At 39.1% G+C, this 21,668-nt stretch overlaps 1 protein-coding gene across 1 annotated transcript in view; it reads left to right on the forward strand.

Moving 5' to 3' along the window:
• Positions 1 to 21,668, forward strand: part of MORC1 (MORC family CW-type zinc finger 1) — a 170,427-nt gene that overhangs the window by 102,201 nt on the left and 46,558 nt on the right. The window contains exon 18 of the mRNA XM_034990914.1: positions 21,431 to 21,496. Within this exon, the coding sequence (XP_034846805.1) occupies positions 21,431 to 21,496 (66 nt within the window). The remainder of the gene's footprint in view (positions 1 to 21,430; positions 21,497 to 21,668) is intronic.

A 21,668-nucleotide genomic window follows, 5' to 3' on the forward strand; every position in this document is an offset into this window, starting at 1 on the left:
CACAACAGTGCATGAGAGAAACAGGGCGATTTATTTCCACCCTGCAGATTCACAGAGAGCCTTGTATGGGTGACACGGTCAAGACTGGGACATGAGTTGGTATGTTTCCAAAAGCTAGGCTCTTTTTATTTCATTGGGCTTCCTCCCTGAGGTGGATTTTTGAGGTGAAGAGTTGTTCTTTTAAAAAATATTAGCCTATTAATACAGAAAGTCAGTGTCACTTAATTGTTAAGAAAATTCAATAAATAAAACATAACTATCAGTAAATATAAGTAACCATGACAATTTCAAGGGAAAGAAAAAGTGGTGTGCAGAAATATTGTTTTAATCTCTTAACTAATAAAGTAATTAGATCTCTGTTTATAGACTTAATACCCAAATTCAGCAGTTTTGAACTGGAGAGCCTGTCAGCTTCCTCAAATAGAACTTGAGGAGGTCAGCAGCATATATCCAAATGTGTTGACTCCTCTGTAAATGTCAGGAAATAAAATACTTGAATAGAAAATTCTCTTATGGAGCAGGGATAAAGATTCTCAGGCTTAATACCTTATTGTTATTATGTGTATTCCTGTGCTTTTAGATCAACTTTCTTTTCTATCTCATTTCTTTTTGCCTCTCCCACTTTGCTAGGGATCTGCCAGGCAAGTCAGCACCACTTGGGATTACTGGCAAGGAAACCTGACCCTCGTTTTTAGTCTGGAGTCTCTGGGTCTCTGGGGAAGACACTGAGAGTCACTTTGCAAACACATTCTCTTAAGCATTCCCCGTTCCCCTTCCTCCCCCCCATTGGTGAAACTTTCTATAGTTCTTAGAGCCTCTAGTTGTGGGTTTGATAACAGAGGTCAGAAGTGAGGGTATCACAGCCTGCAGTTTCTATAATAAACAAGCAGGTAAAGTCAGATCTTTCCAAAGTGGAATGTCTTCATTTGTTTTTTTGCTTCTTGTTTGCCACTCCCTGTAGATTTGCGAAGGCAGATGGTGTCTCCTGAAATGCCTCTTTGTTGCAGTCTCTGAATGCTTTTTTCTTTCCTATGGAGGTCAGAGCTGACCCTGGGATGGTAATAGTACCAATCACAAAGTTTTTGATTACCTTTTTGTTTGTTTAGTATTGGGTGTTTTATTTATTACTAAGGTAGAGATTTTGATGGTAACTGTTGGGGTAACCTATTTGGGCCATCCGTTCTGCTTATTCTTTCTTTCTTGGTAGTTGAGTTTTTCATAAGCCAGGTTTATAGATTCAGTCTGTTTGACGTATAAACAAAGAAGTTTAGCAGTCCTTGCCTAGAGACTAGCTCCCATCAGTTCAAAGGACCTAGGAATCCTCCCCCTCCTCCCTTGCCCCCTTTCGTGAAGGTAGGTAATCCTGGCATCTTCACCTCCCAGTACTCAGTGCCCTTAACTGACCCTAATTCTGTGGTCATCAAGGAAAGCTTTGTTTAGAGTTCGCTAACCATAGGCCATCAGTTAATTTTAAGGTGGTCATTGAGCGCATACTTGCCTTTGGGTCTGTCCCATGCTGAGCATTGCAGGGAAGACGGAATCACTCTCATACCACAGTGTGAGCTCTGTGAGTGCAGGGATAGTCTTGGTTTTGTTCACTGTAAATCTGTTACCTTACACAGTGCCTGGCAAGCAGTAGATACTCAGTAGTTGTTGGGTCAATAAATAGAACATGCATTCAGATAATAAACAGTCCTTTCGTGGACCAAGCCTAACAGTATTTGAAAATTAGTGACCACCGCCACGCGATGGTCAGAAAGTATCTGTCTGATCACAACTGAAACCACCAGAGCTGTTTATTACACGGAGAGAGTGAGGGCAGCTTTAGTCAAAAAAACGGCTTCACGGAAGAAGTGGCACTTACCTTGTGTCTTGAAGTCTATTTCGGCGAATTGGGAGAAATGACAGGGCAGGCATTATAGGTGAGAAAAACATTATAAAAGAAGACTTGGAGATCAGCACTGACTTGTTCCTTCACGGTGCCAATCCTTTAAATTACATGCTAAACTTACGTATTTTAAAAAAACAGACTCAGCATCTGTGTGACATCTCTGTTTCAAAGACCGTGTAACTCATTATAAAATATGTTGACTAGTAGACCTCTGGAAGGTGACCTCAATCCCCCTTTCACAAAAATAACCCATGAAAGTATTCAAAAACTGTATTTTGGTGATAGCTGCCTGATGCCAGAAACAAGACTCAAAACCATCCAGTATTCATTGTGAATTTACTCTCTTCCTGACTGCCCTTTAAAAGAAGCTCTGTTGGAGTACAACCCAGGCGGGGCTGGGAAAGCCAGAGAAGGAGGGCATTGGTGCCCTGTAGGTACCGTGCAGACATGATCAGGTGCAGGGTAGATACCACTGGAAAATCGGGAACTGGCTAGTGTGTGACCATGATTCACTGCGTCTCCTGGTGGTGCCCATTCTCCCAATATCCGGAAATAATAAGGTGCTTGCCATGGAATTATGGTCTGCCCCCTCTGGTTCTCTCTCCCTGCCTCGCTCTGCCAGTGCCTACTTACTTATCCATTGACTAGACTGGGGAACAAATATAAAAATGACCTAAATCTGCACATCCCATTTCTTACTCTCTCGTATTTCATCTTTCATGGCCGAAGGCATCCTGATCTGGGAAATAACTACGTTCATCAAAGACCTTTCTGGATCTTAGATTCTGTGGTTCTGGGCTTTGTGTTACAGACAAGCAGGAGTGACGGAATAATGGTAGGAGAGAGAGTATTATGGTAGTAGTATGTGAAGTTGGCAGCTGCAGCCTCTTCTCCACCCCTCACGCACCCTACTGCTGTGTCGAGTGACTAACTTCTAGGAGCACCACCTACCTGATGCCCTGGTTAGACAGTGCTTATGGTGAGTCAGGGAGCTGTTCTGGTGAAAGAGGTATCTCAGTGGTTAGATCTGGTCCTCTAGGAGAAAATGAGGTAGGTAGGTCCAAAGCTGTCATTTCCACAGATGGTATCTTATGTAATCCCCAAAACAGAACAGTTACATCAGTTATAGCCAAAGAGGGAAGTAAAGTTCAAAGATGTTAAATAACTTGAATCAATCACACGTTTTTAAATGGTGAAGTTGGAATTTGTTTCCTTTTTGTCTAATTTCAGCACGGATCTGCTCACAGTCTCCTAAGGATAAATACAGAAAGGACCTAAGAACATTTACAAAGGCAACAAACCGATACACTGCAAAACCTAGTTGTTAAGGAAAATACTGAAGTTCGGTAACCCAATAGGAGAGCTCAATTTCAAGATGTAATTGATAAGCAACCCAAGACCCTATCTATAAATTGTGCTTCTGAAACAGCCCATTCCCCAGTCTTTCTCTTTCTGAAGAGATGAATGAATAATCTGTTCCTCGCTCCACATTTCAAATTCATTCCTCAGGACCTGCTGTTTTCTATATCGAGTGACAAGTGCCACCTGCTGGCCACACGATGAAGCATTTTCATTTTCATTGTGTCACTCTTGACTGCTCAGCTACTAAGTGGCCCATTACCTGGATAATTGTTACTCTGTTTTTCAGTAAACCTAAACAATAATTTTAAAACCATAGAGTAGAGTTACAAAATCAATTTCTCTGCATTCCAGGAACACTCCAGTCCTCAAATTTGCCCTTTTCTCAGTTTTAACTCACGACTTAGATTCTCATCCACCTTCTATTGTACGACAAGGATGACTGCGTCATAATCATGCACATGGCACATAGTTTAGGTGCATCTCGTTCAGGGTGTTTTGGTACCACTTTAAATCCACTTAAAGCCCTTAGTCATTATAAAACAGATCATAACTTGATTCCCTGAATAAAGCCTACTCTCTAACCCATTTCTCCAGAAGTAATGTTATGGGTACATATTTATATAATCCTGCCTGTACACGGTGTGCTGTAGCACTTATGTATCCTCTGAGTCTCTCTGGGTTCATCTTTCTGATTAATATTTCTTTTTTTTTAACATTTTTTTTAAAGATTTTATTTATTTATTTGAGAGAGAGAATGAGATAGAGAGAGAGAGCATGAGACAGGGGAGGGTCAGAGGGAGAAGCAGACTCCCCGCCGAGCAGGGAGCCCGATGCGGGACTCGATCCCGGGACTCCAGGATCATGACCTGAGCCGAAGGCAGTCGCTTAACCAACTGAGACACCCAGGCGCCCTGTTATTTTTTTTAAAGATTTTATTCATTTATTAGAGAGAGAATGAGCTAGAGAGAGCATGAGAGGGGGGAGGGTCAGAGGGAGAAACAGACTCCCTGCCGAGCAGGGAGCCCGATGCGGGACTCGATCCCGGGACTCCAGGACCATGACCTGAGCCGAAGGCAGTCGCTTAACCAACTGAGCCACCCAGGCGCCCCCTGATTAATATTTCTTATCCTACAGTCTGGGCTCTCTCTAATCCGCTACGGTTTGCCTTTCTAGCATTACAGTGGGCCCTTGAACAACACGGGTTTGAACTGCGCAGGTCCACTTCTGTGGATTTTTTCCCCCCGATAAATACAGTACAGTATTGTAAAAGTACCTTACGATGTTATTAATAACATTTTCTTTTCTCTAGCTTACTTTATTATAAGAATGCAGTATGTAATCAATCTAACATACAAAATAAGTGTTCATTTGACTGTTACGAGTAAGTCTTCCGGTCCACAATAGGCTATTAATGGTCAAGTCTGGGGGGAGTCCAAAGTTGTATGCAGATTTTCAGCTCTGCAAGTGTTGGGGCCCCAATCCGTATGTTGTTCAAAGGTCATCTGTAGTGTCTTCCCCTCTGCAGGAATCTCCCTGAGCCTTGCCTTATTCCTTAGGTGTGTTCTCCCTCGCCCTGCTGTTCTGAGTGCCTTTGTTCCTTCCATTGTGTCTGGAGCGGCCTCTCTCTCTTTTCCCTTCTTCAAGATCCAAAAATAATGTCATTCCTGTATGAAGTTTTTTCTCATTCCCTACCTGTGAAAATGTCGTCGTCTTTCCAGTTCTCTTTGTCCTGAATGGGTCTTTCTTAGAACATGTTTTACTCTCTAACTGGTATGATAGTTACTTGTGTATCTGTTCTGTCTCCTATTTTAGACTGTAAATGTTTAGAAAGAAGAGGCCATTTTTATTCATCTCCCCATTCCCCAAACACCTAGGCCTTTCACATAATAAGTATTTACCAAACAGTGAATGCAAGATTGAAGGCATAGTTTGATTTATGCAGAACTCCTCACAAAATAGGTACAAAAACAAATATTTTTCATTTGACTGAATTGGTTGACTCTGCAAAGGTTAGACTTAGCACCTTCTGCATATATTATCAGAGACCACGGTGTTCTTATATTTGGTCAGAATAAGGTGTGGCATTTGCATGGGAGTGTGGAGACTGTATTTGGATTTCATTTGTCATGTTCACGGTCTTTGCATCAAGTGCAGAGCCTGTGTAAAGTATCATGCCTGTGGAAAAGGGTTTCCAGCAATAGCATTCTGTTCTTTTGCAGTGCTCCTGTGGACACAAAAAAGGAGAGTGTGCCATCTGACAGTTCCCACATTGGTTGTTTTTGCAGTAAATGTAGAGCAGAGAAGGCTTCCTGAACTTCTAGCTGTGTTTTTCAAATTGAAATGGCATATCTGAATACAACTGTGTAATGAAGACTCTGCACTTTCCCATTTAGAATTTAATCTTTTAAATGTGTCATTATTGGGTAGGATGCTGAGATTTCAAATCTGTATAAACCACAGAGACAGATGCCTTAGAAAATATATTTATTCATCAGGAGCACTTTTCAGCCTTCTTACATAAACTGCCGTGATTGAAAATTTATGATACCTAAAGACCCTTGTCTAACAAGAAGCTATTACCTTCGCTGTAGTTGAAATACTTTATTACTCTTGCTACAAAGATCCCATTTCTCCGCGGGGATGCACTCTTTTTCTAAAAGGGCTAATGTGTAATATACTCACACTTGTGGGCCCCGTGTTCACAGTACAGCCAATGAGACATGAAGCAAATTGCTTGTGTGGCACTTTAGAAGTTTCTTGAGGGTGGATATCAGGTGTTCTTTTTCTCCTGTACCTCCCACCTGCACACCTGGCTTAGTGTCGGGCACAGTAGATGTCTCACGGAAGATGCTCACCTTCCTAACTGGAATTGCTTGTCCAGATTATTTTCTTTCTTTCTTTTTTTTTTAAATTTTTAAATTTTGTCCAGATTATTTTCTAACTCATCCTCTCCTGAGGAGCTGATGTCGCACTCCCTGCCCGAACAGCATCGTTCGTGGCTTACTGCACAAACTGGCACAGTGCCCGTAGTTAGAGGCACCTCAGAACAGCCCAGAACAGAAGCCTGCAGGGAGCAGTGTGGTGTGAGGGCCTCAGGACAGTCCCTCTTCCTGGCTTCATAAGTCACCCAATTCTGCCCTGGAGGTTGGGACCAAGAGATTCCATCCAATGCTGTCTGCTTCTAGGTGTCCCAAGCAGGTCCCAGGGCAGGTGCTGGGGGCCACTAGGAATGGGAGTCCAGAGGGAACTCGTCCTTCCTCCAAGAAGGACAGAAGCAGTTTTGACGGAGGCAAGCAGTCTTGCCACAGTACATCCGTCACTCTGCATGTCAGTCGGTGATTCCTGTTCACATCCACAGAGATGGAGGGAGGAGAAGTTCAGGTGTGTTGTCTGAAACGCTTTTCACTGGAGGGAATACTAATTTGGGCTTCAATGCAAGTACACCTAGTAGATCTCTGCCCTATAAAAATTCCTTGGGCACCTGAACTGCATGTACAACCAGTTCTCCATTAGTGTGCATGCTCTTTAGGGATGGCCAGAGGCTGCCTGGTACCCTGGAAGCATTGCGGGGCCCGTTTCCTGAGTGCTCAGAGTAAGGTTCAGATATTTGGCTTCCTTCCAAAGCAGGCTACTCCTTGGTCCCTTCTAAAGGAACGCTGTGCCTCTGAGCCCATTCCCGCCTGAGCACCACTGAGCACCACTGAGCACGGGCGCTCCTGAGTCTTCCCCTCGAAGCTCGAATTCCGTGTCTCATCTTGTTAGACCTCATCTCCCCTCTTACTCAGGACCCAGCTTCACATTTTCAGTTCAGTTTAAGGAACTGTACTTCCTGATTGTTCTGATTTTGAAGTCAAACCCCACATCTTGTGCCTCTTGATTTAACGTTGTTAAGCCTTTACCACCTGATCGTATTCTTACTTTGAGTCTGGTTCCTTCCTCTGTTCTAATTCCTGTAGGCTTGAGTGAAGTTCACACGTAATCTCTATTTTCCACCTTGTCCTTGACCAGCGAGCGCTTTAACCCCCGCTCCTTCAGTCACTCTTGCTCACCCGGACCCAGCCTTCTAACACGGGGCGGTCTCTTGACAGACCTGAGGGCTCTCATCCAGACCCAGAGACTTAACTGTTATTTGCCTATGACCTTTTCTTTCTAATGGTCTAGAGTCACCTTTCCTTTATTCAGAGAATCCTCAGGGAGGTATTCTCGCCAAGACTATTAGTAATAATTCCTGGTATTTGAAAATAAGTTTTATTTAAAATGTTTCTTAACAAGGGCAGATCTAGATGTTTTGGACCTTGAAGTTTGTACAGTTTTGTCCATCCAAAAAGAAACTGCAAAATTCATAAGTATGAAGTTGGGGACAGAGCCTTGGAGGGGGCCTGTGTCGGGGAGGGGTCTTGAAGCCAAAGCTTCATTTGTTCCATGGTTTATCTGCCACTTGTTTCTGCATATACTGGGCCATTTGATCTCCACAGGGTTTTGTGTATTAAAGATAATTGCATATTTTTCATATTTCCAGTTCCCTTCTCTTCTCCAGTTTCTTCCCGGAAATTTCCATAACCATGTATATTTGGTGAATTCAAAAACTACCCTGAGTGATTAACTGTATGTATTTTGTAGATGAGGATGTTATTAATTTTTTTCTTTTTCAAATTTTTTAAATTAATTTTTTTAAAGATTTTATTTATTTATTTACTTGACAGAGACAGAGACAGAGAGAGCACAAGCAGGGGGAGCAGCAGAGGGAGAAGCAGGCTTCCCGCTGAGCAAGGAGCCCAAAGGCAGATGCTTAACCGACTAAACCACACAGGTTTAAATTCTAGTTAGTTAACATACAGTTCAAGATTGGTTTTGGAAATAGAATTCAGTGGTTCTTCACTTACGTACAACACCCAGTGCTCATCATAACAAGTACCCTCATTAATCCCCATCATCCATTCAGCCCATCCCCCACCCACATTCCTCCATCAACCCTCAGTTTGTTCTTTACAGTTAAGAGTCTCTTATGGTTTGTTTCCCTCTTGTAGGTGAGGAGTTAAAGGAGAAGGATGAATGGAAGGATTAAATGACAGTACTGCTTGGAATGTACCACTGTTACAGGAGCCTTAAGAGTACCAGCTCACTGAAACCCTATACAGTCCTATGATGTTTATGATTCCTCGTTCATAGAAGAGGAAACTGAGGCCCAGAGAAGTAACTTGCCAAGAGTGGTGTTAACTGTAGAACACAGTCTTCTGACACAGTCAGGCTCTAGACCCCTCCCTCTTTTATTAAGTCATGTCCTTCTCTTGGCTTAAGTCACATAAACAGGAGAGGAGAGATTGATTCTTATTTCAAAGCTCTTTGAACTACTCTGATATCTTAACTTTCAGTTTAGATTGATAGCTCTTCAGTGTGGGAGAAATTGAGAAATTAATAGCTAGCAACAATCATAATTTTTCTTTTTGAGGAGCTCTGTCTCTATTAGGCAGATATGGAGGGCGGTGATCTCTTTGGAAGGCGGTACGGAGGGAGGATGCTTAGGGGGACTCTGAAAGATGGTAGAGGCAGCTGAATATGGTGAACAGCACTGGCCTGATGTCAGGATCCTTAGCTGCACGTCCCAGCTCTTGTTTATGGGCAGCAGACCTCAGGCCTGCTTGATCCTAGTATCCCTGAGCCCAATAAAAAGAAGGGGATTAGGGGCACATGGGTGGCTCAGTCATTTGAGCATCCAGCTCTTAATTTCGGTACGGATTATGATCTCAGGGTTGTGAGATGGAGCCCTGCGTCAGTCTTCGGGCTGAGCGTGAAGCCTGCTTGCAGTTCTCTCTCTTCTTCCCTCCACCCTCGGCACTTGCTCTCTCTCTGTCTCTCTCTCTCTCTCTCTCAAATAAATAATAAAAAGAAGGGGATTAAACTAGATGTTTACAAAGACCTATAGAAATTTTAGAACCTGTGAATATTGACCATGTTTGTTATAAGCTGTTAAGTTTTAAATATCTATATTTGTTCATTTTATTCTGAATATAAACATGAGGTTTCTGGAGCAAAGGAAATTATTATTTAATTATAGCAAATAATTGTGCTGATTCGCATTTGTCCTAATTTGAATCCCTGAGGCAATGGATGAGATGAGTCAGATCAGATGTTGTCCTATATATACCCAAGTTTGTACCACTGGTAAAGAACTCTGAGAAAAAGGACAAAGAAAAGAAAAGAATCTGGATGTTTATCTAGGAGAAGGACAGCCACCTTCCTATTCCCCTCCATACACACATACCCCTTTGCTCTTTGGGAGGCATCCTGCATTCTTATTCTTACCCTTTAGAATATAAATATATCTTTCTAGGGGAAGATAAGACTAGCTTCTCCAGCTTTATAAACCAGGCAATGTCCTCATGGTCTCAAATTCCATTCTTTCCTTAAAATGTAAACATACACCTCCAAGGATGTAAATCTCTCTGGAGGTAATGTCTTCAGATGCTCTCTCACTACTGATTAGTCATAAATCAATTTCCAAGGTTGGTTCTTCTATTCTAGGTCTCAAGTTTTAGTAAAATTTGCTCAGAAAGCCCTAATGGTATAGATGCATAGAAGTATTTTCTCTCTAATGTCACAAAGCACAGATACAATTAGAGGGGAGAACCCCCTGCCTTCCAGGGCAGTGACTCTATGATGACTGGGTCATCTAAATGAGAATGTCACGGGTTTGTAAAAACACACATTACCTGGGATCTGCAGGACTGCCTGAACAAGAGTCTTGGGGACTGAAGCCTGGGCATCTTGGCATTTCTACTTCGCTCCCCAGATGATTCTTATGTACCACAAATCCTCCCAGCTTGGGGATCCCTCAGCTTTTCTGCTGCTGGAGATACTTCACCTGATGCAGCTTTTGCTGATTCAGTCTGTGATTTTCAGGACTTCCCAATCATGTAAAGAAATTTAAGAGTCTTTCTGGGAGAGTTTGTAAGTGTCCTAGAAAAATGAATGCTGGTATTAGCAAGCTTTCTAGGGTGATGATGATTCTTTGAAGTCTGAAGATGATGGTGATGATAAAAAACATGCTGTTGTTAGGAAACTACCCTTTGAGTAAATGAGACTGAATTCGAAGCATATCAATAGTTACATAGATTTCTGTTTTACAAAATATGCAATTAAAGATGTAAAAATGTGTTTTTCAAATAAAAAAAGCATATACATGATTTTAAAAAAACTATATTAAAAAAAGTATAGGCCAGCTCCATGACTAATCTTCATCCATTAGTAGAAATGCATCTATCAGTAGAAATACCTGTCTCTAATTAAGAAGGGAACACTTTTGAGGAAACTGGTAACGTTTTTCATTAAGGTCAACTTCATTTAGTACACTTAACATGGGCCAATTTATTTTAGTTCACTAATTATATGTCATCCCTGTTTCTACAGAAGGTATTTCAGTAGATAAAACTGAAATACCCTACTTTTTGTCTCAGTGCTTTAGAAAACTTTCTTTCTAATCTTGCTTTATAGTGTTTTGTTTTGGTCTCTCCCCTTTCCCCCTTTCCCCAGCTCAGCCTGAGATTTCTGAGCGGACAGGGAAAATGACCAGTGATCTGATTGATTTAATTCTGCTGGATTATTAAATCAAGTGTGCAGGTATTACCTTTGTGTCTGTTATGATTTGGGCATTGCACTAAGTCCACTTTGTTTTAAGACTTTATTATTTCTTTTAGAGCAGTTTTAGGTTCACAACAAAATTGAAAGGAAGATACAGAGATTTCTCATATATTCCCTGCCCCACACATGCATAGCCTCCCTTGTTATTCACATCCCTCACCAGAGTGGTACATTTGTTATAACTGATGAACCTACTTTGACACATCATAATTACCCAGAGACTGTAGACCCTTAGGGTCACTGTTGGTGTACAATTTATGGGTGTGAACAAATGTACGATGACATATATCTATCATTATAGTATCATGCAGAGTATATTTATTGCCATAAAAATACTTCCTCTGTGCTCCGTTCATCTTTTTCCACTCAACCCCTGGCAACCTGTGATCTTTTTACTGTCTCCATAGTTTTGCCTCTTCTAGAATGTTATATAGTTGGAGTCATACAGCATGTAGACTGTTCAGATTGGCTTCTTTCATTTAGTAATATGCATTAAGGTTCCTCATATCTTTTCATGGCTTTAGAGCTCATTTCTTCCTATCACTGAATAATATTTCATTGTCTGGATATACCAGTTTATCCATTCACCTACCAAAGTAGATCCTGGTTACTTCCAAGTTTGGGCAGTTATAGATAAAGCTGCTATAAACATCCATGTGCAGAATTTCATGTGGGCCTATATTTTCAACTCTTTTGGGTAAATACCAAGAAGTGCTGTTGCTTGTTCAAATGGTAAGAGTATGTTTAGCTTTCTGAGAAACTGCCAACCTGTCTTCTAGAGTGGCTGTACCATTTGCTTTCCTGCCAGCAGCGAATGATTGTTCCTGTTGCCCCACATCTTTACCAGCATTTGGTGTTGTCAATATTTTGGATTTTGGCCATTCTAACAGAGATGTAGTGGTATCTTATTATTGCTATTTATTTATTATGTCTTATTATTGTTTTAACTTACATTTCCCTGATGACCTATGATGTGGAGCATATTTTAATATACTTATTTTCCATCTGTGTATCTTCTTTGGTGATGTGTCTGTTAAGATCTTTGGCTTATTTTTAAATCAGATTGATTGTTTTCTTACTGAATTTTAAGAGGTTTTTTTATTTTGTATATTTTGGATAAACATCCTTTATCAGATGTTTCTTTTGCAAATATTTTTTTCTAGTCTGTGCCTTACCTTCTCATTGTCTTGATCCCACTGGTTTTTATAACGTAAAGGCCATTGCTCAGATCAGCAAGATAAGTTTCCTAGAGGAAGCTAGGTGGGTTGAGGGGTCAATGAGAAGTAAAGTGGGAGCCATGAGTAATAAGCTACTTTTAAATTGTACTGAAGGAGTGGAGAAAGAAAGATAAGTTTGTAACTAGAGGGTTAGGTGGTAGGGTTGAGGTAAATTTGTGGCTGGGAGAGGTTTGACAGTGTTTCTGGACTAAGAGAAGGGAGCCAGTGAAATTGGGGAAACTTCACAGCAGAGATGAGGCCTGACTGATACAGAAAGATTCCAGCAAAGACAGGAAGGAAGGATTACTGGGACCCAGTTAGAGAGTTTAACTCAGGGTAAGAGGAGGGGCATTTTTTCCCTCTGGGATTGTGGGAGAGAAGGTAAGTGGGGGGGGGGGGGCGCGGCGGGGAGTCATACGAACCTACTAATCTAGTTTTGTTTCTTCTAAAGAAGAATCAGGGCCATCAACTGATGGTGAGAGGCAAGCTTTGTGTACAGGGCATAGTGAAGATTTGGAACAACCTTTGTCAGGGGGCACAGAAGCTAACTAATGATAAGTAAAATAATAAATCCAGAGAGGATGAGACCAATGCCTTTTTCAGTTATGCAAGTTTTAGCAGCCTGAAATTTCTGAGTGGACAGGGAAACTGATCAGTGATCTGATGGATTTAAGGCTGGGGTTTGTCATGTTGGGTGCGGCAGAGTGCAGCTGAAGTGATGAATTGTTTTTCTCAGGCAGAATGGGGAATGCAAGGGAAGCCAAGAGGGGGTGTGATAAAGTGAAAGAAAAGACAAGAACTGAGGCAGAATACAAGTTTCGATAGCTATGAAGAGCCTTGATAATCCTGAGAGAATTAGAAGAAATGTAAATTATAAGGAAGTAAAAGGACTGCAGAGCCAGAGAGTGTTTAAGAGATGGGGAGACTCATGTCAGGTCACTTACCTTGGGCAATCCCTGGAGTTACAAGGTGAAGGAAAGCATGTGATGAGATTAAGGAGAAAGATGAACAGGACTCAGAGAGGTCAAAGACTTAGATCCAGTATGATTAAGGATAGGGTGTACCTTTAACTGTAGATATAGTGAAATTATTCATTGACTGTAGTGAACCTTTCTGGGTATGGAACCGTCTGGGGAAATGTATTCAATACGGCTGTCATTGCAGGCCTCCTCCCCCAACTACTGCTGGTGTTCTTCTCATTATGAGTGAATTTTGCCTTCATCTGGAGGCATTATTCCTGACGTCTGGAGGCCGTCTCAGTGTCTGGTATTGGCTTCTGTCTTCCTTAAAATGTTTTCTTTGACCATCATTATTGATGTTTTTTTCCTGCTCAAAATGTAGTTGAGTCACTTTAATCTTTGCTGTGTTTTTCTATAATGTGTGAAGTTCGGTAGAAACACCATTCTGAAATTAATGCAGAAGAGGAAAGTTTATGGAGTTTATAAATTTTTTATTTACCCACAATTCTAGTTTAGTGGGGTGATTAGTACAGGTCAAAAGTCATTACAATAAAACTATGTAGCAAAAGTCTTTATCTTTAAGCCGGTACCCAAAATGATGCAAACCCACATAATTGAACGGTATCATATGTTGTTACTAGGCTAGGCTCAATCCATTTTGCTGTATCAGGAACAGAGCTCGTCCCAGGGTGATGCAAGCATTGGAGGAGAGTATATACTGGCATTTAATACAAAGCATCTCAAAGATGTGACAATATCCAACAGGAGTGGAGAAGTAGTCACATTATGCATGCAGAGTATACATGTGACAGTGTTTCAACTGTGGGGAATAGATGAGCCATAGGCTCTGGGGACATCTATTTATCCTTTCAATCGTCAAGGTCTTATTGAGTACCTGTAAAGTGCTAAACATTGTGTTAGGTACCGCAGATAAAAAATGAGTTTGGAGGTTTATAGTCTATTGAGAGAGACACACATGTTAACATGTAACTCTAAGTGTGATACATACCATAATAAAGAGAGGTAAAATTGTTTTAATAGGAGACTTCTGGTATAAATGTGGCTATCCAGACTTAGCATTTTCCCATTCTTTTTCTGAAAGTCTTCTAAGGACAACAAGGAAAACAGACAACAAAAATGTAACCTCAAATTTCAATCCTACCAAGGGACATATACTAAAATATTGCTCAGGGTCGCTCAAAGCTGTCAGTATAATGCAGGAACTCCACAGGAGGCAGAGAGAGAAATGCAAGAAACAGCCCAGCAGTAGCACATCTAAAGAATTAATACAAATACACTTAGTGAAGAAGGGAACTTCTGGAGATGGAATAATGATAACCACTCTCTGCTCTAGCCAGGAGGCAACAGGAGCCCTACTGGACTTGCTCTGGTTCACAGAAGTGATGTGGAATGCACAGGAAAGTACTCAAAAAGTCATATTTGCAGAGCTGTGTGTGTGTGTGTAAAGAGAGATAAGAAGAAAAGTTTGGCTTGTGGGGGAAAAAAAAAAAACTTGCCTAGAATCCTATCTTCCCTTGTGATAGAAAACTGACAAAGAGCTAGCCCTGGAAAACCTAACTCTTACACGTTTAAGAAATGAACTAGCATAGCAGCTAAAAAAGGTATCCTACAAAAAGAAAAAAAAAAGATTCCAGTAAAATATGAACAAGGTACCATATAAATATATAACATAAAAATAAGATTCCATAAGAAAAGAGAGAAAAAAATCCAGTAAAATATAAATGACACGAGAAAAATCAACCACATCCATTTCTGATAAAAACTCACATCCAATCAGGAGCAGAAGAACATTGTTTCAATGTGATAAAGGGCAATCTATAAAAAACTTACAGCTAGAATTGTACTTACAGTGAGAGACTAAATTCTCTTCTCCTAAGATCAGGCATTAAGCAAGGAGGTTTGTTCTCATCACTCCAATTCACCATTGTACGGGAAGTTCTAGACAGTGCAAGAAAGAACGAAAAAGAAATAAAAGACATTCAGATTGCAAATGAAGAGGTAAACTTTTTCTTTTTAGTTGTGACAGTCCATGTAGGAAATCAGATGGAATCTATAAAAAAGTGACTAAAACTGGTGAAATGAGCTTAGCAAGGTTGCAAGCATACAAAATCAGTATGTATAAATCAACTGTTTCTACATACTTGCAGCAAACAATTAAAAACTAAAATTAAAAAAAATACTATTTACAATAGCATTAAAAGATGTGAAATATTATAGGAAATATAGTCAATAAAAAATAAAAGAATATGTGAAATACTTAGGGACAAATTTAACAAAAAAATACACAAGACCTGTAGACTGGAAACTATAAAACATTGCTGAAAAAATTACATGAAATGAGTAAGTGGAGAGATGACCTATGTTCATGGGCTTGAAGATTCAATATTACTAAGATGTCATTCTCCCCAACTGGCCTACAGACTTAACCCAACCTCAGTCAAAGTTCAAGCAAGATTTTTTTGGTAGAAATTGCCAACATTCTAAAATTCATATAGAGTGCCAACAGTAGTCAAAATAACATTGAAATAGAACAGTTGGTGGACTGACACTACCTAATGTCAAGACTTATTATAAACCTACAGTAATCAAGACAGTGTGATGTTGGTGTAAAAAAGAGACATAGAGAGCAGTGGAATAGAGAGTCCAGAAATAGACTCACACATATATATTCAGTTGTTTTTCAGTAAAGAGACCAATACATTTCAATGGGAGGAAGAATAACCTTTCAATAAATGTTACCAAAATACTTGGATAGCCATATATCCCCCAAAATAATGAACCTTGACTCTTACCTCAGTACTGAAATTATCTTGAAATGGACTATAGCTTAAATGTAAAAGCTAAAACTATAAACCTTCTGGAATAAAATATAGGAAGACATTTCAGTGACCTAGGGCTTGGCAAAGATTTCTTAAATATGATACAAAAAGCAGCAGCTCTAAAAAAAGTTTTGAAAAATTGGATTTCTTTAAAATTAAAAAACTTTTGCTTTTCAAAGTACACAATTAAGAAATTGAAAAAGCAAGCCACTGACTGGGAGAAAATGTTTATAAAAACAATATCTGACACTAGACATGTATCTAGAATATGTAAAAAATTTTAGAAACTCAGTAAGAAGACAAACAACATAATTAAAAAATAGGCAGTTATTTGAACAGATACTTCACCAAGCAAATACACATATGAACATAAGCATATGTCTACACAAAAAACTTGTATGCTCATATTAGTTTTGTTTATAATAGCCAAAAACTGAAAGCCACCTAAATGACCATTAATAAGTGAAAGGACAAATTATGGTCTGGCTAATCAGTGGAATACTACTCATCAATAGAAAGGAATGAACTGTTGATTGACATAGCAACATGGTTTAATTTCAGAATAATTCTTCCTAGTGAAAGAAACCAGAAAAGAATTTCATACTATATGATTCCACTTAATAGAAAATTCTAGAAAATGAAATTCTAGAAAATTCTAGAAATTCTGGAAAATTCTCTCTATATTGAGAGAAAGATCAGGGGGTAGGAAGGAGTGTAGAGAGGGATTGCAAAGGAGCACAAGGAAACTTTTGGGGATGATCAATATGGTCATTATCTTGATTATTACGATGACTTTATACATGTCAAATCTTATCAAACTGTACACTTGAGTTATGTGCAATGAACTGTATGTCAATTATATCTCAGTACACCTGGAAATGTAAAAAAAGAAATGTTGACACAGATCAGAAGGAAATTTTATATACACATCTGGAAACAAGTTTTTACTTAGTAAAACAATGTTATTTTTATGAAGGAAGACCTCAAAGAAGAAATATAAGCACTTAGGAAGAGATGTTGAAATAGCAAGAGACAATGAAAATGAAACATGATTTGGTAGAACTCAAGGAAGAAATAGAAAAAATAAATCATACAACTGGAAAGAATACAAAGGCAGATTATCACTCTGATAAACCCAGTGGGGATATAGAGCAGGAGTCAGCTATTACCCATTGACCAAATCTAGCCCACTACCTATTTATTCATGTATGGCCCTTAAGCTAAAAATGATTTTTACATTATTGGATAATTGAAAAAAGAAGAATATGTAACAGGGACTGTATGTGGTCTACAAAGTCTAAAATATTTGCTGTCTAGATCTTCACAAAAAAGTTTGCTATCTATCCCCTGCTATAGAGGATAAAAAGCAAATAAAATGAATAGAAATTAGGAAGGACTTCTTATAATTACAAAGAAAATGATAATAGAAGTAGGAAAAGGAGATTCAGTATTTGCATAATTGGAATATTAAAAGAAAAAGTAAGGGAAGAACACATTTTTAAAGATAAGTGGTCCATATATACAATGGAATAGTACTCAGCCATCAGAAAGGATGAATACCCAACTTTTACATCAACATGGATGGGACTGGAGGAGATTATGCCAAGTGAAATAAGTCAAGCAGAGAAAGTCAATTATCATATGGTTGCTCTTATTTGTGGAACATAAGGAATAGTATGGAGTACATTAGGAGAAGGAAGGGAAAAATGAAGGGGGGTGGAATCAGAGGGGGAGATGAACCATGAGAGACTATGGACTCTGGGAAACAAACTGAGGGTTTTAGAGGGGATGGGGAAGGGAGGATTGGTTAGCCCGGTGATGGGTATTAAGGAGGGCATGTATTGCATGGAGCACTGGGTGTTATACGAAATCACTACATCAAAAACTAATGATGTATGGCGACTAACATAACATAATAAAATAAAATTTAAAAAATAAAGTTATAAATCAGGAAAACTTTGAATTAAAAACAAAAAATCTTGAAGCTACATATTTGAAACAGTACACTGCATGTTTAGCATAAACTATCCCAAGAATAGTCAACCATAAGACATATACTAGAAAAGTTACTCAACTGTACAGAAAAAGGTAAAATGTTTTGATGTGTAGGCATAAAGATCAAATCACTTATAGAGACAAAAAAAATCAGATTGGCTTCAAATTTTCTACAGAAAACTTTGCTCGGGTGATAGTAAAGTAAGAACTATAAGACCTTCAAGGAAAGGAGGTATAAACCAAGAATTTTATATTCACCACAACACCCCTCAAATAAAAAGCCTACAAACAAATAGTTTTGAAAACAGGAAAAAAAACCCAGAAATCCCTTTTAGAGGAAAACAAGATCAAACTTCAACCAGCCAAGAGATACCTGAAAATTCTACAGCAAAAAAACTGGAAATAGGCACTGACTATATTTAACTATAGGCTATAGGCTATAACTATAGTTAAACTATAGCCTAAACCATATGTAACCTTAGGTACCAAACTGAATATAAATTCCCTGGCAACGTAGAAATAATTCAACTAACAAAAAAAGAAGTCACGGATGAGAGAAGGTGAAAGGTAATGTGTTTGCCTCATTTATAAAGAGATCAAGAGGTATCATTGAAGCAATTTAAGCATACTTTTTGGTACTGATGTAAATATGGAGAAAGAGAATACCAGTAAATACCGGACAGTGGAAGAAAAGAAGGTAGAGAAAAATTTTGTCATCATCCAGAGTAGGAAACTTATAGATACTGTCTAAAGATGGAAAGAACTAAGAATAAGGGTTTTATAAAATTATCATTGTAATGGTAGCCCCTCGGGGGAAAAGAAAAACCCTGTATAATATCAGAAGAGGTACCCACACAAAACAAAATGGACTGTATCATTAAAAACTTAAGAGAAATTATAAAAACAAAATAAATAATATGACAGCTAATACCAACCACATATATGGTATCAATAAATGCAAATGGCCTAAACCTTACCTTAATAAAGAACAAGGAACTTGAGGTAGCATCACAAGGCAAACCTGGATCCTGTGCTGTTCAGAAGACACCCATCTAAAATGGCAATTCAGAAAGATTGAACGTGATTTCAAACAAATGTACAAAAATCAAATAGGGGTCCAGCCTAACATTAATTTGGAATTCAAGGGAAAAAACATTAAATGTGCAAGGAAGGGCATTAAATTAGGCTAAAGTCTTCAGTTTATAATAAAGATGTATCCGTTATGAATCTCTCATATCAGCTAATGTTGAGTTCCATAAAGCAAAAACCTACAAATGATACATGGAAAAAGAGTCAATCATGCTGGTAATAGGAAACTTTAATTGGCCCTCAACCTAGGAATATCTAAACAGCCAATAATATATAAATAATTGATATATACTCTCTACTCTCAAAATAGAGAATGTCTTTTTTATCACTGCTCTTGAAATATTCATAAGGATGACTGTATGCTGAACCACCAAAAAGCCTGATGGAGACAATGTGACAGTGTCTATCCAAATTACAAATGCATATACCTTTTGAATCAGAAATTGCACTTTTAAAAATTGATTATATAGACATACACAAATACAAAATTACTTACTTACAAAATTACCTATTTTACATGTCATTACAAAATACTTTGTACAGTAAAATGTTGAGAAGACCTAAATGTTTATCAGCAGGTCTGGTTAAATAAATTTTTGTACAACAATACATTAGAATATGATGCATCTGTAAAAGGAAATGAAGTTTTTTTAAGTACTAATAAAGATCTCTAGGATGTATCCTTAGTGTAAAAGCAAGATGCAGACTGCATGTATAATATACTACCATTTTTCCCTACCTCAAAAAAGGTGGGAAAAACTTACTTATATATACTTCTGTATGAGATTAAAACAGTATCTCTGGAAAGATAAACGGAAAAATAATAGCAGTGGAATGTGAACTGGACAAATGAAGAATGGAGTAGTAAGGAGACTTTTAAAAATATACTTTTAAAAATGTGTATTCCGGGGCGCCTGGGTGGCTCAGATGGTTAAGTGTCTGCCTTCAGCTCAGGTCATGATCTCAGGGTCCTGGGATCGAACCCCATGTCGGGCTCCCTGCTCAGCAGGAGGCCTGCCTCTCTCTCTCTCTCTCCCTCTACTACTCCCCCCTGCTTGTACTCTCTCACTCTCTCTGTCAAATAAATAAATAAAATCTTTAAAAAAAAATGTGTATTCCATGTGAATATGTTATCTGCATAAACATCTAAAAAGGAACAGTGCTATGGGGTTATAGAAGATAAAGAAATTAATTTTCCTTTGGGGGTTCGGGGGAAGGGAAGAAAGCAAGAAAAACAAGATTATAGAAAATAGTTCAATCAAGAGATGATAAAAACCTTAAAACAATATGGTGACACGAGGCTAGGGAAAATCTTGAATTTAAAAGAGATTTAAGTGGAGAAACCCACACGTTCATCACTGATTAGGTGGAGAGGGTTGAGGGTGATGTTGGACCAAAGCTAACCTAGCTTTGGTGTCTAGGTGTTTGGTGATGTCACCAGTCAGGAGAGGGAATGCATTAGGAAATCCTGGTTGAAGGCGGGTGCAGCTATAGAAGCGAAATAATTGTTTTGAAAAGGTTGTCTTGAAAGATACCTGCATTTTATAGGACGTTCCAAGAGGCATTTGGGTCTCAGAACAGAGGAAAAGGCACCATTTCAAAATCTCTGCAGGCCATCCACATTGGAAAAGTTCTCAGCAGAGAGCAGAACCAACACTTAATCAGTTGGGACTTCAGTTTTTGGGGTAGGGTACTTACAAGAGGAAAGTAAATTTTATGTCCTAGAGAATCTGGTCGCTGAGCTGGTTACGGCATGGGTGTTTATGACGCAGTAAATATGATCGGGTGTACTATCATAAAGGAGGTCCAAGCAGACCCCTACCCAGGCTCGCATCCCAAGGGGAATGAACTTGAGTCTGGGGTGCAGGGCCTGTATTACTCTTTATCTTCTCTCGGTGTACTTCATTAACATCTCATCATTTTAAACGTGAACATCATCACATCAAAATATTAGTTTAAAAGGTACTTCTTTTCCAGGGAGAGCAAATGCTTCCTCTCTCTCTCGCTGTGCCTGTGAGCAGAAGCATCATCCAGGTATTAGGCATACCGCTGAGGCCAGTCTACCCTCAAGAGTCCCTTGAAGCTCCGGCCCCGATTCATTCCAGATGCTGGGACCTGCAAGTGGGGAACAAAGGGTCTCCAGAAAAAACAGACAGGGGCTGTGGAGGCGTGTTTGATAGAGCAGTTCCTGAAATTGCTCATCAGACATCTGATCTATAATGCTTTGACAAACCATTGCATTCTTTTATGTTACCCACTCACCACTCATCAGAACATTGTTGCAGTATATCTAAACTACAACGGACCCCTTAAACAATTACCAGTGAGGGTGTGCAACCTTGAAACTCCTTTAAGAAATGAAGATTATTGGATTATTGTAATATTCCAGTTGAAAGTTATTTTTACTTACATTTATCTAATGATTTTTTTCCATAAAAGCCTCAGTTTATACCAACAAGTAGGATCACTGAATTCACTACTACCTGCCAAACTTCAGCATCTAAGGTGAGTAATTAAAGTAGGATTTAGCCATTTGTGGCATGTTTCCCATATGAAGGGTAAGACTTTATCAAGGGCCAAATGTCACCATGGTTAATGAGGTTCAGAGAGTGAAGCACTGACACATATTTTTAACTGCCATTATTTTTTTGTCTTATTAGAGTGATACATGTTTATT

This window comes from Mirounga leonina, unplaced genomic scaffold (assembly GCF_011800145.1).
Source record: "Mirounga leonina isolate KUSES-001 unplaced genomic scaffold, KU_Mleo_1.0 Mir_115, whole genome shotgun sequence".
Taxonomy (NCBI): Eukaryota; Metazoa; Chordata; class Mammalia; order Carnivora; family Phocidae; genus Mirounga; species Mirounga leonina.